At 43.6% G+C, this 22,934-nt stretch overlaps 1 protein-coding gene across 7 annotated transcripts in view; it reads left to right on the top strand.

Moving 5' to 3' along the window:
* pcdh19 (protocadherin 19) overlaps nt 1-22,934 on the top strand; it is a 96,294-nt gene that overhangs the window by 46,293 nt on the left and 27,067 nt on the right. For 4 of the 7 annotated variants that reach the window (XM_014199081.2, XM_045717989.1, XM_014199077.2 and 1 more), the window contains exons 3-4: nt 4,082-4,137; nt 6,893-7,077. In XM_014199081.2, coding sequence (XP_014054556.1) covers nt 4,082-4,137; nt 6,893-7,077 — 241 coding nt within the window. The remainder of the gene's footprint in view (nt 1-4,081; nt 4,138-6,892; nt 7,078-22,934) is intronic. The other 3 variants (XM_014199082.2, XM_014199078.2, XM_014199080.2) reach the window with 1 other exon arrangement.

Genomic DNA, 22,934 nt, shown 5'->3' with positions numbered 1-22,934 from the left:
TAGAGCCTAAGTATCATCCCTCCCTCCACCACTCCTCTCAGGACTACCTTCCACCACTCCTCTCAAGACAATCCTCCACCGCTACTCTAGGGACTACCCTCCACCACCCCTCTCGGGACTACACTCCACCACTCCTCTCTGGACTACATTCAATGCCATGCTTGCTATTCCAAACCAATTACAGGGCTCGATCCAGAGTAAGATTTATCAGGAAATGTGTATGTCTTTAATAAAGTTTTCCCCTTGTTACTCCCACATTAGCTTCTCACTGAATGCCCGGGCTAGATGGAGATCAAGACATTATAATGAGGGCTCACTGGGACCGAAGTGGAGCACAGGTGGCGCACTCCACCAAAAAAACACATGATACGATATATATTTATATATCTACATACAGTGCGTACACGTCCAACCCCGGTAAGACTAGCGAAAATAATTGCAGACACCCAATTACGTTTGATATTAATGGAGTCAAGCCTGACAGGAACAAAGGAGTTTTGTTCTCTATCCACTGCTTGTTGAGCAAACACGCCATGGTGCGCTCTGAATTAAGGGCAGCTAATAAAATGTTAATTAAAATGGCTTTTTACTAATTATCTCCTTGATAACAATGAGTTAAAGTTTAATTAGACGGAGGGGAAAAAGCGGCCCGCCGCAGCTAACTGCTAACCTTCAGTGCGTCCAGATGCATCGTCATCTCTCAAATCTCAATCAGGAGGCCGCCTGCCCTGCCGTCTTCGCTAATTACAATATTATCTCGCTGCAGAGGTAATTAGCCAGCGTGGAGGTGAGACGACAAACAATGGCCTTATTTGGCCTGTGATTGAAGGTATTTTGGCAGGCCTAGTCTACTAGACAGAGGCGGTGGAAAAAACAAGACATTTAACCCACATAACAACTGTGACTTACATTGGTGTACAATTAACCATTGTAGTACACCAGGGCTATTCAACTGGCGGCCTATGGGCCAGAACTGACCCATTTACTAATTTAGACTGGTGGTTGAGTTATGAAAATTAATAAAAGTCTGCAAAAAAATCCCTGCCAAAATCCAAATTTCAGTTCCAAAATGAGGAGCACTATTTTGGATGTCTATAGTGTGGTTCCTCAAGGTTTCTAGCGCCTATGTGGCATGTTGATCATTTTTTCTTCACATGAATGTGGCTCTAGAATTTGAATGGTTTAAGCATTATGACCCCATTCCTGAAAGCTACGACTCTCAGAAACACGTACGTGCCTTCTGTTTCCATCTCTGATACACAAGGACTCGTTAGAGGAAGTGTGACAAAAAACACCTAATGACTGAGGGAAATTATTTCAAAGCATAACTTCAGACTGGAATTTTTCAGTACCTGATTTTAACTATATTTGTGTTATTTATTGAGATGCTTAGTTTTCAGATCATTTTAAAATGACCTAAGCTTTTAATAGTTAATAATAATAATAAAAATTTTAAAAAATGGTGAGTGAGCATTTTGCCCTATCAAATGTTTTGGTTGCACCTTTACTCACGTTGGTTGAGTGCCCTCCACTTCTTTTCTAATTAACCCCCCCCCCCCCCCCCCCCTGCAAATAGACTTTTTTACATCTGGCCCCTATAAGAATATAGTTGAAATAGACCTGTTGTACATTCTTAGAAAAAATGGTTCCAAAAGTCTTCTTCAGCTGTCCCTGTAGGATAAGCCTATTTGGTTCCAGGTTGACCCCTTTTTGTTTCCAGGTAGAACCCTTTTGGGTTCAGACAAATGGTGAGCATCAATGGATGTAACGTGATATCTAGAAATGCCTATATAGGAAAATCCCCCCTAATTTACGGTCTGCAATTAGTGGCCTCTGCCCTGAGATTGTAAGGTTGCGAGTTCAATCCATGAATGAGTCATACCAAACACTATAAAAATGGGACCTGTTGTGTCTCTGCTTGGCATTCAGCATCAGGGAGATAGATTGGGGGTAAGGCCCTGTGATCGACTAGTGTCCTGTCCAGAGGGTTTACTTGTACATCAAGCTGACTCACGCAACAGAAACAGGAGATAGGCTCCTGGTCTATGAGCTGTTCCAGCTCGCACAAGACAAGGCTACTTACTTACTTTACACTTCTGTGAACTAAAGTACAGTACTTTGTTAAAGCATGGGAGTTCCTCTAAGAACAATGCTAGCGCTGATACCTTTATGATATTTATGATAATGCTTGCATTGTGTTTGTATTTGAAGCTCAGGGAGAAAATTCCAGTGTTACTAAAGAGTAAAACAAACACAGACACATGCATTTACCTAGCATTAACAAGCTGTTCCACTGTTTCAAAGACCACAACGGGATCACAAGGTGCTATTTCGGGGTGGCAGGTAGCCTAGTGGTTAGAGCGTTGGGCCAGTAACCGAAAGGTTGCTAGATCGAATCCCCGAGATGACAAGGTAAATAGCTGTTGTTCTACCTCTGAACAAGGCAGAATAACTGTTCCTAGGCCGTCATTGTAAATAAGAGTTTGTTCTTAACTTACTTGCCTAGTTAAATAAAAACATTTTGGGTCACAGGGTGCTATTTCCCACAGGTAACACTACCCCCCTCCCCTCTCTCTCACTCTCTTTGCTTTTTAATGAAGGGTGGGGGCATGTTTTATGGGGTGTTTTTAAGTCAGTCAGGATGTCTCAATAAAGACCATCAAAAGCCTCTCTTTCTCTTCTGCATTGTGGTTCCTGCCTCAACCTACACAGGTTCAGCTGGAGAGGGCGGGGATTAGGTTTCACCGTCTAACAAGGTGAAAGCAAAACTCAAGTGCCATTTTTAATCCAAATCTGTTTGGTCACCCTGCGTTGCTGCCTCGCTGCCTCAGCGTTGCACGCGGCTCCCCGCTCCCCTGAACAGCAGGGCCGAGCCGGCAAGAAGTGTCCCTCATTTGATAATCAGTGAGTTCGCTCCACCGCCTGCATTAACCTCGTTCATCTAGGGGTGATTCTTTTTTCAGGATGTTTGAGAAGTAACACTTCCTCACCGGATGGGAGCCATTGACTGTCTCTCTATCCCTTTATCTGGGATGTAATGAGTCCATGAGAGGAATTTCTCCCTCTTCCCACAGGAAAACAACTGCATATTATCAAAGTATGTTGAAAGGGTCAGATCAAGGAGTTTTTTATGGGCCGCCTGGGGATGTCCTTTGAGAGTGCCTTTGATACCCTCTTGACATGTTATCTGGATGTGAGTGGATGTTGGCCAAGCACAAAGGACTACCTGTTCAATGTCCCCTCTCTCCCCTGTCAGTACTCTCCTCTCTAACTCACTACAACAGTCTTCTATACATGTTGGGGGATTTTATTTTTATGTTGAATGCTGGATTCCTTTTACTGAGTAGATTCTCACCAGACACAAGGGGATGCCTCAACGTCCTCTCTCTCCGCTGTCAGAGCTCCCCTCTCCCTCAACCTCTTTCTATAAATATGTGTGAAGTTAAAAAGTTAAACGCATGATGCCTTGGAACTATGTGGGTCAGAGATCCATCATATGCAGATTCTTCCGTGCTGGATTTTCATCTGCTATTGCTCAAAGTTAAGATTCCCCCTGGTACGCTCTTAATTTCTTCTTTCCACACTTTTATTTATTTAATATTTATAGATTCCAATCTGCTCAAAAGTGGTTGAGGAGAAAGAGAGAGATCTAGAGAGGAGAAAAAAGGGAAACTTCTCTTCCTCCTCTCTCTCGCTCTATCTCTCTGCGTGATGCACTGTCCTCCCTAATGATCCCATTTTGAAGACTGTGGTCTGACGGAGGGAGGGAGAGGATGGAAGGAGGGTGGGAGGGAGGGAGGAGAGGCCCTGCTCACTGCAGCACTTTCCTCAGCTCTCTCAGCTCCTAGTCTGCCTTTCTCTCTCCCTGGGTGTGCTTTGAAAGAGAATGGTTTCTGCCTTTGAAAGCAGAGGCTCGCTCACCAGCCCTTTGTGTAAAATAAAATGTATATTGAAAGGCAATTACCGGTGTAACATTATTTGGTTCCCTACGTAATTAAATGCATCTCTTCTGTGTTTTTTCTCCCCCCCCTCTTCCCCCTCTTTCTCCTCTTCCCCCTCCTCACCCAATCTTCTGTTATAGACGGAGAACTATATCGACTCCAGCTACGTAAACAGCCGAGCACACCTTATCAAAAGGTACTTGTCGATTAGACAATTTCATTCTTTTCGCTATCAATCATTGTGATCCATAATTGTCTGATGGTATTGGCTGCAAATGCATGAGTGCGCATGTTGTGAAAATCAGTGTTTGTTCTGTGTATTCGATACAAATTGACAGAATCAAGAATACAATTTGGAATTCAACTGTAAAATGTTCCCTCCCTGCTCTGTTAGGTCACCTGTATGACTCTCTATTTTCACATCATGAATAATTCTACCCATTCCCATTAAAAAACAATTATCCATCTTGCACGTTAAGCAATTATGAAAAACTCCTGCTAAATCGCGGCTCTTAAAACAACTTACACATCACGATAAATAAGATTAAAAGAAATCAAATAACATTTTTGCCGGGAAAGTGATTTCAATATTGCAAGAGGTTCGCAGCGCAGTTGGATCCCAGTGTATAAAAATACATCAGCTCAATGCTGTTACGAAAGTACCAATAATGAAGTTAATTTGTCTGCCATTTTGAGAACATTGAGCTGAGCACAAGTGTTGTCTTTGTGAGGTATTAGTAATAGTGCATTCCTGAGTCCACCTGAAGCAGGATATTAGGGGAGTTAGTGGTTCTGAGGGGGGTAGTGTAGACAACCCTAATAACGGCCTGCAGCGATTCGGGGGGGGTTTGCAGCCAGGACTATAATTCCCCCTTTTTACCTGCAGCTAGGAAACATTCCAACCTCCCTTTGTTTGAGCCCATCCCCATTTGAGATTCCCTGTGTTTATGTAAACAAAGCGCCTGAGCGGGGCCTCTGCAGCACACTACAAAGCTATCCCCCCTAGGAGCATGTGGGCCTGTGGTCTGGGACAGATGCCATAACACTGATAACATCACAGAGATGTAGAGCCATCATTACCACCACTGCACTCCCTCTCTCTCTCCCTTTCCCAGGCAGGCTTCTCACAGGAAAGATGGGAACTGCTGCTGCTACTATTTATTTTGTCTTTTCTTTTCTTTTCTCTTTTCTTTACTTCTCTTTTCTTTCCTTCTCTCTTTTCTTTCCTTCTCTTCTCTTTCCTTCTCTCTTCTCTTACCTTCTCTTCCCTTCTCTTCTATTTCATTCTCTTCCCTATCCTTCTCATCTATTTCCTTCTCTTTCATTCTATTTCCTTCTCTTCCATTTCCTTCTCTTTTTTCCCCTCTCTTCTATTTCCTTCTCTTCTCTTTCCTTCTCTTCTATTTCCCACTCTTCTCTTCTATTTCCTTCTCTTCTCTTCTATTTCCTTCTCTTGTCTTCTCTTCTCTTGTCTTCTCTTCTCTTCTCTTTCCTTCTCTTCTATTTCCTTCTCTTCTCATTCATTCCCTTCTCATTCCTTCCCTTCTCATTCCTTCCCTTCTCTTCTGTTCTCTTCTATTTCCTTCTCTTCTCTTTCCCTCTCCTCTCTTTCCTTCTCTTTCCTTCTCTTCTCTTTCCTTCTCTTCTCTTTCCTTATCTTCTCTTTCCTTCTCTTCTATTTACTTCTCTTCTATTTCCTTCTCTTCTCTTCTCTTTACTTCTCTTCTATTTACTTCTCTTCTCTTTCCTCCTCTTCTCTTTCCTTCTCTTCTATTTACTTCTCTTCCCTTCTCTTCTATTTACTTCTCTTTCCCTATCTTCTATTTCCTTCTCTTTCTTTCTCTTCTCTTTCCTCTCTCACTCTGCTACATGTTGATGTACATGTATACATTCACCCCCTCCCTCAATACCAGTCTTGTTTGCATAGCACAATTTGTTCCAATGGGGTGGCAATCAAATGAATGGAATTCATGCATGAGCTATACAGCTGCTGATGGCCTTTCTCCCCTGCCTCTATTCGCTGTAAGCCCCGAACAAGACAGATGCAATCTGTGCACATACTGTATGTGCGCATAGCATTTTCTATACCCCTTTGATTGAACAGTAGAGAGTGATTGATTGCATCCCATTTTAAAGGCCCCCTCCTTTTTTTTGAAAAACAACACAACGGCAGCTATGACACTTGGTTTGCTATAAAGCTGAGGGAAGGGCTTTCTCTTACATTCTCTTTCCTTCTCTTTTCTTCTCTTCTCTCATTTACAAGTGATATTCTTAATGAATCAATGCGTATATAATAATCTCGTCAATTTAAATGATAAAAACGTCTGTCAATGTCCAGAGTGGGTCTTTAAAGTCACAACGGTTCACACTAGCGATGCCCTTGAAGTCAGTGCATCGGCACCCACGCTGTCCCTTTTAGAAACAGCCTGCAGCCTCTCTGCTCCGCTATCAGCCGAGTAAAATAATGGCCTCTTAATCCCAAAAAGCCCCAACAGAGTTTATCTGTGCCTCCACCACCAACATCACAATCACCACCTTCCGATTACTGCAGGAGTAGCAAGGTTCTGTTCCCTACACTAATACAATGTGGAAGGCTGTGAAGTCGTGTCCTTTATACAGCTGAGGCCAGAGTTAAGAGGAGTCCTCCTGAAGATGCCTATCATCTCTCTCCTTGTGTCAACGTTTCCAGTGCCTCGAGAGCTGTGTGAGAGTGAAGGATGCAGAGAGACACGTTCATTTAGCAGTCAAGGAGGAAAGAGTGAAAAAGGGAAAAGATTGAGAAAAATGTAATAAAGCAAAGAAAGAAAGAGCAAAAAAATAGATCTACAAAGAGAGAGAGAGAGATTGAGGGGGAGAGGTGCTGAAGGAGAAAGGAGAGAGCTTCTGATTGAAGTTGATGTGACAGGAAATCAACATTCTCTCCTCCTCTCCCTCCCTCCTTCCCTCTGTAGCACATCGACATTCAAGGACCTGGAGGGCAATAGTCTGAAGGACAGCGGGCACGAGGAGAGCGACCAGACGGACAGTGAGCACGACGTCCAGAGAGGCCACTACATAGACACGGCAGTCAACGATGTGCTCAATATGACCGTGCCCCCCAACGTCTGCCAGCTGCCTGACCAAGGTAGGAGAAAAGGTGTGGAAAGCTGTGTGTGTTACTCATCATTCATCCCTTAGTGTTAGAATAAGAATTCCCATCAGTTACTTGGTAACTGTGTGTTACGGTTTACACTGCCACCCAGAGCACCTTTAAGCGGTACATTATGCCCACTCCTACCTAAGCCTGAGAGACCTGTGTGTGTGTGTGTGTGTGTGTGTGTGTGTGTGTGTGTGTGTGTGTGTGTGTGTGTGTGTGTGTGTGTGTGTGTGTGTGTGTGTGTGTGTGTGTGTGATCATGTTCAAAGTTGTCTGACAACCACCAGAACACTTCAACCACAACGCCATTCTCCCAGAATCCTTTTGCTGGCTTTGACTGTCATATGTGGTTGTTTATCTACCTTAGTTGAATGCACTGACTGTAAGTCCCTCTGGATAAGAGTGTCTATTAAATGACCAAAGTTTAAAATTGAAATGTAGAATTAATTATATTTCTAAGTGTGCATCTGTGTGTTTACACCCAGCAGAGCATTATGCCCACTTTCAGACAAGGGCCCTCAGATCTGTGTGAATACCTCAGTACTTTCCTTTGAAGTCCCGGTGCTAATGTAGAGGGATCCCTCCCAGCCAGGGCAGCCTTTGATACAAGGCTCCGGTAACATTATTGCCTGATAGTAGGCCTAGCCATGTCTGTCTGGCAGTATTCGTTGGCAGCAGACTTCTGAGGCACTTGAATGGCAGATAGCAAGAGCAATTAGGCTGACAAAGGTGGAAGGTGGGTGGGTGGGGGCTCTACATATTGTTGTAACCTCTCTCATACATTATTCAGCAGGATCGTTTAGCGGAGGAATTAATGTTGATGTTTCTTTGCCGACTTCCACAGTTTAACGACACATCCGAATCCCTGGCAGGGGAAGTGGAAGGGGTCATGTTCGTTCTCCACTACTGCTAGTCAGTTAGTGGTTCCTGGTTCCATGGTTCTAGTGTAGTGGAGAGGGGGAGCTTATGTGAAGAAGTGTCATAGAGAAAGGGGGGGTGAGAGGGAATGAGTGTGAGAGGAAGGGAGATCGAGGGGTAGAGGGAGAGCGAGAAAGGGACTGAGCATGAAAGGGAGGGAGATGGAGGGGTAGAGGGAGAGCGAGAAAGGGACTGAGGATTAGAGGGAGGGAGGTGGAGGGGTAGAGGGAGAGCGAGAAAGGGACTGAGGATTAGAGGGAGGGAGGTGGAGGGGTAGAGGGAGAGCGAGAAAGGGACTGAGGATTAGAGGGAGGGAGATGGAGGGGTAGAGGGAGAGCGAGAAAGGGACAGAGCGTGAGAGAGAGGGAGGTGGAGGGGTAGAGGAAGTGCGAGACAGGGACTGAGCATGTGAGAGAGGGAGATGGAGAGCGAGAAAGGGACTGAGTGTGAGAGGGAGGGAGATGGAGGGGGGAAAAAAGAGAGAAAAATGGTTTGATGAAGAATGCAAAAACCTAAGAAAGAAATTGAGAAACCTATCTAACCAAAAACATAGAGACCCAGAAAACCTGAACCTACGCCTTCACTATGGTGAATTCCTAAAACAATACAGAAATACACTACGGGAAAAGAAGGAACGGCACGTCGAAATCAACTCAATGTAATTGAAGAATCCATAGAATCTAACCACTTCTTGGGAAATTGGAAAACTCTAAACAAACAACAACAGGAAGAGTTATCTATCCAAAATGGAGATGTATGGATTAACTACTTCTCCAATCTTTTTGGCTCTTTAACATAGAACAAACAGCAACAACATATACATGATCGAATACAAATCTTAGAATCAACTAGTAAAGACTACCTAAATGGAAGTGATTCCCAAAACGTCCATAACAAAGTCATAACCTACAGATATATTAACCTGGAGAAGAGCCCCCTAAGCAAGTTGGTCCTTGGGCTCTGTTCACAAAAACAAACAGACCTCACAGAGCCCCAGGACAGCAACACAATTAGACACAACCAAATCATGAGAAAACAAAAAGATAATTACTTGACAAATTAGAAAGAATTTACAAAAAAAACCCAGAGTAAACTAGAATGCTATTCGGCCCTTAACAGTGAGTACACAGTGGCAGAATACCTGACCACTGTGACTGGCCCAAACTTAAGAAAAGCTTTGACTATGTACAAACTCAGTGAATACTGCCTTGCTATTGAGAAAGGCCGCCGTATGCAGACCTGGCTCTCAAGAGAAGACAGGCTATGTGCACACTGCCCACAAAATGAGGTGTAATCTGAGCTGCACTTCTTAACGTCCTGCCAAATCTATGACCATATTAGAGACATGTTTCTCTCAGGTTACACAGACCCACAAAGAATTCGAAAACAAATCCAATTATGATAAACTCCCATATCTATTGGGTGAAATACCACAGTGTGCCATCACAGCAGCAAGATGTGTAACCTGTTGCCACAAGAAAAGGGCAACCAGAAAAGAACAAACACCATTGTAAATACAACCTATATTTGCACTTCCTTACACCACTGTATATAGACATAATGACATTTCAAATCTCTTTACTCTTTTGAAACTTTTGTGAGTGTAATGTTTACTGTTAATTTTTTATTGTTTATTTTACTTTTGTTTATTATCTATTTCACTTGCTTCGGCAATGTAAACATATGTTCCCCATGCCAATAAAGCCCTTAAATTGAAATTGAATTGAAAGAGAGGGTGTGTGTGTCAGAGAAAGGTAGTGGGAACTGGCACAGACCTGTGAAGAAATGTAATTATATTTAATTTAATTGAGAGTGAATGAAAGATAGGCCTATAGACCGCGATAGAGAGAGAACACGAAAGGATGGAGAATGAGAGAGCAAGAGAGCAGTAGGTGGATAGAAACTGGCACAGACCTGTGCGCTAGTACTGTATGCACCTGGGGGTGTTTACCCAGCTCTAAGGAAACACAGGTGCTCAGACTTGGGAGAGCACAGAGCAGGGGCGTCAGTGTGTGAACTGATATTTTAAACTGGGTGGTTCAAGCCCTGAATGCTGCTTGGTTGACTGTCATGGTATATCAGACCGTATACCACAGGTATGACAAAACATTTATTTTTACTGCTCTAATTATGTTGGTAACCAGTTTATAATAGCAATAAGACACCTCTGGGGTTTGTGGTATATGGCCAATATACTACGGCTAAGCGCTGTATCCAGGCACCCCACGTTGCGTCGCACTTAAGAACAGCCCTTAGCCGTGGTACATTGGCCATATACCACACCCCCTCGTGCCTTATTGCTTAAATGAACAGCAGCCATTTGACTGGCTTGCCTCCTACTCTAGTTAACAATTATTTTATTTTCTGAGGAGACAAGAAGCTAGATTTGCCATGCTTTGTTCAGTCTCGATGACAAGGCCTTTCATCTTAGCAACTTGAAACAATCAAACAAGTCCATTGGTCAATAGGGAAAACTACATCTGCATATTACCCAGGATGCTTCACTTCAGTCTATCTTTCAATTTGTAGAGTTAGCCTACATACTTGGTCATTGGCTTCTGCTATGGAGGAAAACATGAATATAGGACATGTATGGTGAAATGAAATTCTAGCCAAAGTGTGATTTTGTCCAAATGTAGGCACTTAGCAACCGCCCCGTCTACCTGATTTTCCCTCCATTTTCTCAAACCACCGCTATCTCTGGCTACACTTGCACATTTTCAGTCTTCCTTTTTCATGCTCCCTCATCACTTCTCTCAGCCTCGCTCCAGAAAGAGAGCCCAATAAGTGAATGAAAAAATGTGTAAGGAAGTTATTTATGAGGGAGTCAGGTTTTTTTTCCTGCTTCCTTTTCCCCACAGAGAACCTTCTCAATAGTGGGGAATGGGCTGCAGAGCCAATTAGGAAGTTGTTAGCTCAGGATCACGTGGCCTCACGTACAGCTGTTCTACTGGGATAATTTGCCAGCCTTTTACCCCAAAACATTATGGGTAGGGGAGAGAGGTGGCATGATGTTGTGATAGGAGGGCAATAGGGAAGTTTAGTTTAGTCTCTTCCACTTCTGTTTTCATCTGTAGGGGATGCTGCTGTTTAAGGCATGTGGATTGAAGTGGATCTGGCTTAGTGGCTAGTGTTGAAGTCCAGCATGGTACTGGTTGGTTGGGCGGGGCTCATCAGTGCCAGGGCAGGGAGTGTGTGTGAGTGTGTATGAGTGTGTGCATGCGTGCTTGCGTGTGAATGAGTTGGCATGGCTGCACGTGTTGAAGTGTGTATGTGTGTGTGTGTGTGTGTGTGTGTGTGTGTGTGTGTGTGTGTGTGTGTGTGTGTGTGTGTGTGTGTGTGTGTGTGTGTGTGTGTGTGTGTGTGTGTGTGTGTGTGTGTGTGTGTGTATCTGCATGTTACCTGCATGGGGAGGCTAGCTGCAGTTGGACTGCTGCCTCTGCAGTGTCAAACAGTAATGAACAATGATTAGTGAGTTCGACACCTATTGGTTAGCTGGACGTCATTATTTCACAAGCCTCTCCGCAAAAATGCCAGCGCCTCCAAAAGATACATACTGACAGGTCTAGGGAACTCATTATTGAATACTGACAGGTCTAGGGAACTCATTATTGGAGACAATTAAAAAATATGTACATGAAGAATATTATGTGGAGAAAGAACGACAGACTAAAAGGGATAGATAGAGAGAAATAGAGAGAGAGGGATAGAGGCAGAGAAAGAAAGAGAGAGGGAGAGAGCTTTTTTCGCATCCAGCTCTTTTTTCATTAACGCTCGTGGTGATTGTATCTGTTTCAGTGAGATGGATGCACACTCCTGGAATGTAGAATGTAAGTAAACTGGTAAACAGAATGACGGAGGCTATTTCACACTGCCTGGCAGGCGGGCACTACTTGCTTTGACCATAGCAGAATAGATAAGGACAAAATATCTATTCGGAATTGGATCCTCGTCTCTATTGTTATTGGGCTCTTCTTCTTCTCCTCTAGATCTAGTTATAATATGGTCTTGCTACTGGCCATTTTCTCCCTCACTTGAAAAAGAAGAAGTGAGAAGCACTGAACAAAATGGCTTAATTCCTCCTCTAAGCTTGCATCCCAAATGGCACTCTAACCCCTATATAGTGGGCCTATGGTGGGCCCATAGTGGGCCTGGACAAAAGTAGTGCAGTATGTAGGAAATAGGGTGCCATTTGAGATGCGACAATGTCTGTCTTCTCAATGTCTTTAAAGGGAGACTGTGGCAGTAAAGCTGCATAAGGGCTCGTCAGTAATGAGGGCCTGTTCATAATTATTAAATGAATTGACCGAAAGACCCTTACACATGCACTAACGTAACGACATAGCCAAATGGAATTGTACTACCATTACCATCTCAGTGGTCTAATTACACAGTTAAAGTGTATGACGGGGCCGGGGCTAAGCTCGACAGAATCAACACAGCCACATTATCTTCCTCTACCCCTCAGACAAGGTCCTATCATAATAAAGCTCTCTCTCTCTCTCTCTCTCTCTCTCCAAACCTATGTTAACATTGCCAAAGCAATGGTCAAAAGTAGTGCACTATATAGGGAATAAGATGTGAGAGCCACAATGGTTCTGAGTGAAGTGAAACCACGGTACGCTCAGACACATCCATTTAATTGACAGTAAGTAAACAAACACTGACCATGCAGTAGCCCCGTTTACCGAAGGGAAATGTGTGTGCGCAAAGCAAATAGTCAGGTTTGTAAAACACCCCATCATTTAGATGTGTTTGGATGGAAATACCTCAGATCTGCAGTTTGCCTCCCTTTCTCATACTACAGCAAAACACACTGCAATTGCCCCAAAGGACACAAACACAGGCTCTGCATCCAAAGGCTTGCCTTTTGTGTTTTTCTTGTGATGTTTTCTTGTGTTTGGAAGAAAAACGCACACAGGAAATAATGAAAGAGGATAAGGGGAGTGCAGTAAATCCCTTCCTGTGCGTTCCCTAGGCTTACAGTGCAAATGTTTACTATTCTCACAGGTGCCATGTAAAGGTGGCGTTTGCACAGTGGGACGTACCGTTACCTCTGTACAAAGAGGGACGCGCACACACACACACACACACACACACACACAACCCCCTACCCCTTGTCTTATAAGTCCCAGTGCGGGAATCCCCCAATATAGAGATGTCTCTGTGAGGCTCTGGGTTTCTCTCACACCATACACAGGCTTCCTCTGTTACAGGCTTCCTTTCTGCACTCTATTACCGGCTTGTTTGTCCATTTCCTGCATTTCTATTTATCCTCCTGGTCTTGATTTGTGATACTCCATAATGTGTTGTGTGTCTGGCATCCAGCAGTAGCTGTACTATAGTCTGAGTCAGTAGAGAGGGCTTTGACAGTGAAAGTCAAGGGGATTTTCTTTCGAAAATGTACTACATGCTAACTTTTGCTCTGGAGGACCATTAGTGTCTCACAGGAGAACAGGCAAACCCCCCCCTTCCCCCCCCTCCCCCCGCGCATCCTTTGATTATCGAAGCGCTTACTTAATCCCTTGCAGACATGGATGAGCCATGTTTTTTTTTAAGGACTGGAGATTCTCTGATTCTCTAGTTAAGCATGGAAGTTATCAATGCGTGGAAACTTGACTTTTACATGCTCTGTCTTTTTTTGTTGCCTTTTATGTATTTTTCCTGTTGACCATTTTGAGGGTTTTAGTTAGCCAGGGGTCTTTTGTTTTGGGATTATGACTGTAAGGGGCAAAGTATGGGTCAGAAAAGCTATTTGTCCTGGCTTTAGCACCAGAGGGGCACAAGTCAGCTAAATTAGCGGCCGCAGGACACTAGTCTCTCTCTTTCCTCACATATTCCATATCGTTCACCCCTGAGGGGCTTTCCCATTCATCATTCCCATCCATGCCCCATGGGTGTGCTCCCTAAACAGAAGCCCAGGAATGAAGCCCCTCCATGGGGCACAGATTCCTCTCTACTTTGCCCCACTCATCCTTCCCCCATCTCCTTGTCTCTCCATCTCTCTCGCTCTTTCACCTCAGACAGGGCCCTATCATCCTATTAGCAAGCTAGCTAAATAACTTGATACTAATCGACTTGAGGGACTGAGGCACAAGTGGGACAACTGGGGTTTGTATAAAAATAAAAAATACACAATGCAAAGATACTTTACTGAACTATGTCTGTGTCTGTAATCCTCTGATCTGCTAATGAAAATGCTGATACAGTGGGGGAAAAAGTATTTGTTCCCCTGCTGATTTTGTACGTTTGCACACTGACAAAGAAAGGATCAGTCTATAATTTTAATGGTAGGTTTATTTGAACAGTGAGAAACAGAATAACAACAAAAATATCCAGAAAAACGCATGTCAGAAATGTTATAAATTGATTTGCATTTTAATGAGGGAAATAAGTATTTGACCTCCACTTAATCAGAAAGATTTCTGGCTCCCAGGTGTCTTTTATGCAGGTAACAAGCTGGGATTAGGAGCACACTCTTAAAGGGAGTGCTCCTAACCGCAGCTTGTTACCTGTAAAAAAGACACCTGTCCACAGAAGCAATCAATCAATCAGATTCCAAACTCTCCACCATGGCCAAGACCAAAGAGCTCTCCAAGGATGTCAGGGACAAGATTGTAGACCTACACAAGGCTGGAATGGGCTACAAGACCATTGCCAAGCAGCTTGGTGAGAAGGTGACAACGTTTGGTGTGATTATTCACAAATGGAAGAAACACAAAAGAACTGTCAATCTCCCTCGGCCTGGGGCTCCATGCAAGATCTCACCTCGTGGAGTTGCAATGATCATGAGAATGGTGAGGAATCAGCCCAGAACTACACGGGAGGATCTTGTCAATGATCTCAAGGCAGCTGGGACCATAGTCACCAAGAAAACAATTGGTAACACACTACGCCGTGAAGGACTGAAATCCTGCAGCGCCCGCAAGGTCCCCCTGCTCAAGAATACATATACATGCCCGTCTGAAGTTTGCCAATGAACATCTGAATGACTCAGAGGACAACTGGTGAAAGTGTTGTGGTCAGATGAGACCAAAATGGAGCTCTTTGACATCAACTCAACTTGCCGTGTTTGGAGGAGGAGGAATGCTGCCTATGACCCCAAGAACACCATCTCCACCGTCAAACATGGAGGTGGAAACATTATGCTTTGGGGGTGTTTTTCTGCTAAGGGGACAGGACAACTTCACCGCATCAAAGGGACGATGGACGGGGCCATGTACCATCAAATCTTGGGTGAGAACCTCCTTCCCTCAGCCAGGGCATTGAAAATGGGTCGTGGATGGGTATTCCAGCATGACAATGAACCAAAACACACGGCCAAGGCAACAAAGGAGTGGCTCAAGAAGAAGCACATTAAGGTCCTGGAGTGGCCTAGTCAGTCTCCAGACCTTAATCCCATAGAAAATCTGTGGAGGGAGCTGAAGGTTCGAGTTGCCAAACGTCAGCCTCGAAACCTTAATGACTTGGAGAAGATCTGCAAAGAGGAGTGGGATGCAAATCATTTATAACATTTTTGAAATGCGTTTTTCTGGATATTTTTGTTGTTATTCTGTCTCTCACTGTTCAAATGAACCTACAATTAAAATTATAGACTGATCATTTCTTTGTAAGTGGGCAAACGTACAAAATCAGCAGGGGATCAAATACTTTTTCCCCCACTGTAGGTGTCAGAATCAGGACATCAACAGGAGCAGGGTTTGTGCTGACAACCTGAGAGAGAGAGGGAGAGAGGGAGGGAGAGGAATTTAAAGTCTAGTAAGCAGTCTTGAAGAGGGAAAATAAAAAGGGAAGAGAGAAAATTATCTCTGATTCTCTCTCTCTCTCTCTCTCTCTCGGCAGGCAAAATACCCCCATGAGTGTGTCAAAGGATTCGACAGCTGCTAAAATAAATATTAACATTTGATTGAATCAAACTCCAAAGACTTTTAGTTGTTTCTGCCCGGCAACAGTCCATGTTGTCTTCTGTGTAGAATGATGTAGAATTGCCTAGTCAAATATGGAACTGTTTGAACGACTTGAGATGAAATGTTGACAACAAGTAGACTGGTAGGCAGCATATTAGACAAACCAAATGAGTATAAAAACTCATTCTACCAGGGATGCCATCTTTTGAAAAAAGCTTGGAGTGGATCTCCTATGTGAATTTCATTGCACCCTGGCATATCTCCTAGATGGAAAATTTTACTTTTTAAAGCTATTTTTCTGCAATTCTACATATTTTGACATGGCTTAGGTGTATGACCAGGGTAAAAAAGTAATAAAAACCACAGGTTAGGTGTATTCAGGATGCTTTGAACATTAAATTAACACTCAAAATACACCAACTTTGTTACTTAGAGATCTTTTGAAGATAACATTTTAAGTACAATTGTAATATTGACGGTTGATGGCAGTGGATAACCAAATCATAGATTACAGTCTCCTTGTTCATAGACTGCTTTCAAGTTAAGGACACAAATATTTTCTCTTTAAAATAGGCTGGAAGAAAATCATGCTTGCTCTCCAAGAGGGTTGGCCTCCCCTGAAGTGCTGGGTGTTTGAAAATGTTCTTGTTATAACAACTAACTCCTCAAAATCCCCCAACCTTCAAGAAAAATCGAATGAATATCAATATTCCGGTGGTTTATGCCTACTAGTTAAAGATCCTTGCCATCATTTTACTCTACATAGACAAAATATGACGTGTTTGAGTTGTGAGTCACCCTACCATCTCTGCCTAGCATGTGCACAATACTAAAATGTCTAAAATTATATTTGATTCCTGGAGCATTTTATATCCAATGCTTATTGGTATGACATATTCAAAAGTGTCCATGAATGGCTGCAATAATACATAGTCTCATATAATTCATTTTAAAAGACACAATTAGCCATATCAGATTTCAAATATGCAATTACACTGGACAAATTGGGAAGAAGTGAAATAATAATTGTGGGGAATAACAGTAGTGTTCTTGTTGACAAGCACAGTAATTACATTTATTTTTGCCCATTGTTAAGAATGATAATTGTTCCAATGATCGGAGTAAGTAAAGTAAATAAGTAATAAAATCTCCTGAAGACAAGATTACAGAAATCTGCCCCTACACCCTAACCAAATAATGTTTATATTTATTGTCCCCGCTCTAGAATAATAACGTACACATGCAAGTGTGGATTAAATCGACTTTAGTACATGCTGTCAAAAGGCTGCCTTCTGCAATAGGGAGTAACAGCAACCAAATTATGTTGACAACATTGTACATAAAACAGCGCTACCATGCTGCTCTTTTTACAGTTTTATACACTCAGCGGAGAAAGTTCTCTCTCCATTCAGCCCCACTCTAAACTTGAGGGGTGTTTCTTTAAAGCATGTATCCAGTCCCCTTGAATACTTACAGAATTAGACCAATCATATGCTTCCAGTAAGTGTTCTGCGGTTCACAGTGCTGTGGCAAGACAGGACAATGATAGAGGTTCAGCTCGTGATGTTAAATTGCAGGCGCAGATCCTCTGATTTCAAAAGGATTTGGAGCACAGTTGAAAAGTTAACGCCCTGACTATACAGTGGACTAACTAGAAAAATAAACGCAGTACTTTTCAATGCGTGAGATATGAGGTGTGCCGTGAGAGCATGAGAAGAGGGTGAAATGCGTGTCTTCGACTCAGTGTTGAGGCCCTCTCCTCTCTCTCTACCCCTAACATGGCTGCTGCTCGCTTTGCACCACGCACACACACAAAATATATCTCCCGCCTTCCCTCCTCTCCATCCTGTGACTCACAAGACAACGTCGCTCTAACGTTGTATCAACGTCCGCTGAACCTTCGCCTAACATTCCCTTAACGTCCCAGCCTTCCACAATACACCCAAAGTATTTAATCAGCTCGAGAGGGACGACTGCTTAACTCACATGCACTTGACATGGATAGGAGCATATTGAAGGTATCAGGGAGAAACGGAGGAGCGCTTCATTATTTCCTAGGGCTCCTCCAATGAGCCTGATGCATCTCCCTCCCTGACAGCTCATTTTCCACACAATCCCTGGTATTCATTAGAGAGAGAGAGAGAGAGAGAGAGAGAGAGAGAGAGAGAGAGAGAGAGAGAGAGAGAGAGAGAGAGAGAGAGAGAGAGAGAGAGAGAGAGAGAGAGAGAGAGAGAGAGAGAGAGAGAGAGAAAATAGGGCTCTTGGATACTTCTTTCCATTGCTTATTCATGATCCCGCTGTAGTTACTAGGCATGCTAGGCTAGGTGTGTTAATAATCTCCTCACAAACCAAGTGGAATCACAATTGTTTGTCGAACACGTAGCGAGTAGTCGATGGAGGAGGCCTGAGCTGGGCAGCAGAACAATACAGGGGGATCAGGGATCAGGTACTGAACAGAGGGGGAGAGATTAAGGACATGTCATGTGCCTGGAGTTGACAGGGAGTGGAGAGAGTAGTATTACAGCACCTGAATTTCAAATCTGTGTGTTTATGTGTGTCTGCGTATGCACGAGTGTGTGTGAAAGAGAAAGGTAGAGAGAGATTGTGTCTGGAGGTTGTGTGTCTGGAGATTGTGTCCATGTGCATGCATGTGTATCTGTGTGTCTGCATCTGTGCTGGATCGAGCAAATGAGTGTGTGTGTGTTTAAAGGTTAATGAGAGAGAGCGGGGCAGAGCGATAAAGCTAGAGAGGAGGGGACTGTGGGTGGAGGAAAGAGAAAACAGACTGAAATATGAGTAGCCCAGCCCGGGCCTCGTGCTAGCCGTCTCCAGTCTGCCAGGCTATTGTGGTTCTGATTGATTTGGTGTTTATGGGCTGTGGAAGTTTGTGGAAGCACTAAGTAGTCCCCACTCCCCCTCTCCCCCTTACTCCCATCCTCCTAGTACCTCCAGAGTCCTCCTTTGGGTTTGGCACAGCCCCATCTCCATTCCAACACACCCCTCATCGGTAACAAGGCTCAGTGGGCAGAGATCTGTAGGGAGGCTCGGGGTGACCCCAGTGGGGGTTCTAGACCATTTCAACTGGGGGGGCCAAGCTGGGGCCATTTGTACTGTTAGAGGGGCCAGTTACATTAGACGTTATTGTTGTCATATCGTTTTGCATGTGGTACGATACTGTTGTGTTCCGCCTAAAGCCGTCCCTCTAGAAAATGTGTGGGTTAAATTAGTGTTCCGCGTTGCCACTGTCTAATAACGGATGTAAAAAAAGAACGATAGCAAAAATTAGTCATGTAAAAATGATTTCATACTCCACATTTAGGGGGCCACAAGGGGGTCCCCAGCCATCTCTCAGTCATCCCTCTCTGTATCCTAATCACATACTAAATAACGGCCAGGGGACCATAGGCTGGAACCAGGGGCCGAGCCCAGTGGAGATGATCCGGCCCCCTCTGCTCATTAAATTTCAGATGTAGGTCTTAACCACTACTGGAAGCTTTGCTTATGTGCTGGATCACTAATCAAAACACATTGGAAATGGTATGATTATATATTGGCTTGATTGAAATACCATGTAATCTACGGTGTCTGTACAGAGTGAATGAAAACGCACTTTGGTGATGACATTTCACTTGTTATAAAATACAGTTTACCAAGAAAAATAGGATTCTTCATTTTCTGAATCGTTCAGTGGGGTCTTTCTCTAACATATATATCATTAACGTTATTTTAAAAAAGTCTGATTTCGCAACCTAATTCATCCCATAAAATCACAGTGCTCTGTTAACAGAGTGGTCCAGCTTTCTTTAGGATTTCACATGCTGTGGTGTTCATCTGCAAAGTTGTTTCCGCGGGTCGCAAAAAGACTAACATGACACAAACTGAATAAAATGTAAAAGACCTTGAAAATAAAATATGTTGAGTTCAACAGTGTGCCTCTCAGTTAGCCTTAATTGTCACTCAGCATCCAGCCTAGCTGACACAATGCTACGGTCCTGATTTATGACACATTTTATTCTCTGGCCTCCATTGATTTAGTCACCATAATTCTGGCCATTTTACAAGGGTAGAAACACCAATAACTTTTGAACGGATTATGATAGAGACATGAGGTTTTGACCATTGGTTTTCATAGCGGAGTATCTTCACAATTTACATATTATTTTACCCATTGGTCAAAAGATGAGTTTTTGATTGGACACCCTATGTAATCTTAATCTTAAACTTTTCCTGAGGGAACATGCTTTGTACGTATATTGATGATGCCGATGTGGCACTCTACTCGCGGGAGCTGTGTGTGTAGCAATAACCGAGCAGGCCAGATAGCGTTGGGAGAGGCTTTGTGTGTGTGCGTGTGTGTATATGTGCTTGTGTGTGTGCGCGGGCTGCCAAAGCAAAGCTGGGCCTCGTATTACAGGGATCCTTGGCTATCAGACGAGCCTGTATGCGCTCCCTCTAGGAGTTACCTTGCAATGAGCCAGCTCTAATCAACTCCATTAGCTACACTGCAGACTCCTATTTAGGAACACTTTACAGTACTACAGTCAGAATGTCAGTAGGGTATAGGCACAAGTATATGAACAGCCATGCAGGCACAATGAATGAATATGCCACTCACAGACATGCATGCTACAGGCAAGCGCATAATATGCTTACACACGCATACACTCATCGTAAAACAGAAAAGCATACACAAACCAGACGCAAGCACGCATGGATGCATGCACACACACACACACACACACACACACACACACACACACACACACACACACACACACACACACACACACACACACACACACACACACACACACACACACACACACACACACACACACACACACACACACACACACACACACACACACAAGGAATGGGGGGAGATTTTCTGGGCATTACAGTCCTTGGCAATAGGTGTTTCTTTTATCTCATGCCTCCACCAAAGGGAAAGATTAAGCATATACTGGACTCTGTTTAAGGGAGAGAAAATCAGCTGTCTTCTGACAAGTACATTGTAACCCTGCAGTTTTCTGTCCAGAATACAAGGAGACATTTATCACTGCAGCTGGGGAGAGGAGGTGAGGAGAGCGAGAAATAGAGAGAGAGAGAATGAGAGAGACAGAGAGAGAGAGAGAGAGAGAGGCGCATCTCTCCACTGCTACAATGAGTGCATCTCTGCTTTTAACCCTCTTTCACACTTCCTGACAGATAGAAGGCTTCTCTCCTCCTCATTTAAAGTGCATTCTGAATTCTTCCACATTTTGTTACATTACAGCCTTATTCTAAAATGGAAGAAATGTCCTCATCAATCAACACACAATACCTCATAATGACAAAGTGAAAACAGGTTTTTAGAAATGTTTGCAAATGTATTAACAATAAAAACTTTAAAAAACGTATTTACACGAGTATTTAGACCCTTTCCTATGAGACTTGAAATTGAGCTCATGTGCATCCTGTTTCCATTGATCATCCTTGAGATGTTTCTACAAATTGATTGGAAACCACCTGTGGTAAATTCAATTTATTGGACATAATTTTCAAAGACACACACCTGTCTATATAAGGTCCCACAGTTGACAGTGCATGTCAGAGCAAAAACCAAGCCATGAGGTTGAAGGAATGGTCTGTAGAGCTCCGAGATAGGATTGTGTCGAGGCACAGATCTGGGGAAGTGTACCAAAACATTTTTCATCATTGAAGGTCCCCAAGAACACAGTAGCCTCCATCATTCTTAAATGGAAGAAGTTTGGAAGCACCAAAACTCTTCCTAGAGCTGGCCGCTTGGCCAAACTGAGCAATCGGGGGAGAAGGGCCTTGGTCAGGAAGGTGACCAAGAACCCGATGATCACTCTGACAGAGTTCCAGAGTTCCTCTGTGGAGATGGGAGAACCTTCCAGAAGGCAACCATCTCTGCAGCACTCCACCAATCAGGCATTCATGGTAGAGTGGCCAGATGAAAGCCACTCCTCAGTAAAAGGCATAGCCGATTGGAGTTTGCCTAAAGGCAAATTAAGGACTATCAGATGATGAGAAACACGATTTTTTTAGCGGCAGTGACTGGGAGACTAATCAGGATCTAGGGAAAGATGAACGGAGCAAAGTACAGAGAGATCCTTGATGAAAACCTGCTCCAGAGTGCTCAGGACCTTAGACTGGAGTGAAGGTTCACCTTCCAACAGGACAATGACCCTAAGCACACAGCGAAGACAACGCAGGAGTAGATTCGGGACAAGTCTGAATGTCCTTGAGTGGCCCAGCCAGAGCCCGGACTTGAATCCGATCTAAGGTCTGGACAGACCTGAAAATAGCTGTGCAGCAGCGCTCTCAATCCAACCTGATAGAGCTTGAGAGGATCTGCAGAAAAGAATGGGAGGAACTCCCCAAATGCCAAGCTTGTAGCGTCATACCCAAGAAGACTCGAGGCTGTAATTGCTGCCAAAGGTGCTTCAACAAAGTACTGAGTAAAGGGTCTGAATACTTGTGTAAATGTGATATTAGATTTTTGTATTTTTAATACATTTGCAAAATAAAAAATGTAAAAACAGTTTTTGCTTTCTCATTATTGTGTGTAGGGGAAAAAAAGTTGAATCCATTTTAGAATAATGCTGTAAAAATTTGGAAAAAGTGAAGGGGTATTGTTGATGTGTCTCTCAGTGTTGTGTCTCAGTGTTGTTGTGTCTCTCAGTGTTGTTGATGTGTGTCTCAGTGTTGTTGATGAGTCTCTCTCAGTGTTGTTGATGTGTGTCTCAGTGTTGATGTGTGTCTCAGTGTTGTTGTGTCTCTCAGTGTTGTTGTGTTCTGTCAGTGTTGTTAATGTGTGTCCCCCAGTGTTGTTGATGTGTCCCAGTGTTGTTGATGTGTCTCAGTGTTGTTGATGAGTCTCTCTCAGTGTTGTTGATGTGTCTCTCAGTGTTGTGTCTCAGTGTTGTTGTGTCTCTCAGTGTTGTTGTGTTCTGTCAGTGTTGTTGATGTGTGTCCCCCAGTGTTGTTGATGTGTCCCAGTGTTGTTGATGTGTCTCAGTGTTGTTGA

This window comes from Salmo salar, chromosome ssa05 (genome assembly GCF_905237065.1).
Source record: "Salmo salar chromosome ssa05, Ssal_v3.1, whole genome shotgun sequence".
NCBI classification, from domain to species: domain Eukaryota; kingdom Metazoa; phylum Chordata; class Actinopteri; order Salmoniformes; family Salmonidae; genus Salmo; species Salmo salar.
Note: the sequence above shows the minus strand (reverse complement) of the source record. Positions and strands in the feature narration are given on the sequence as shown.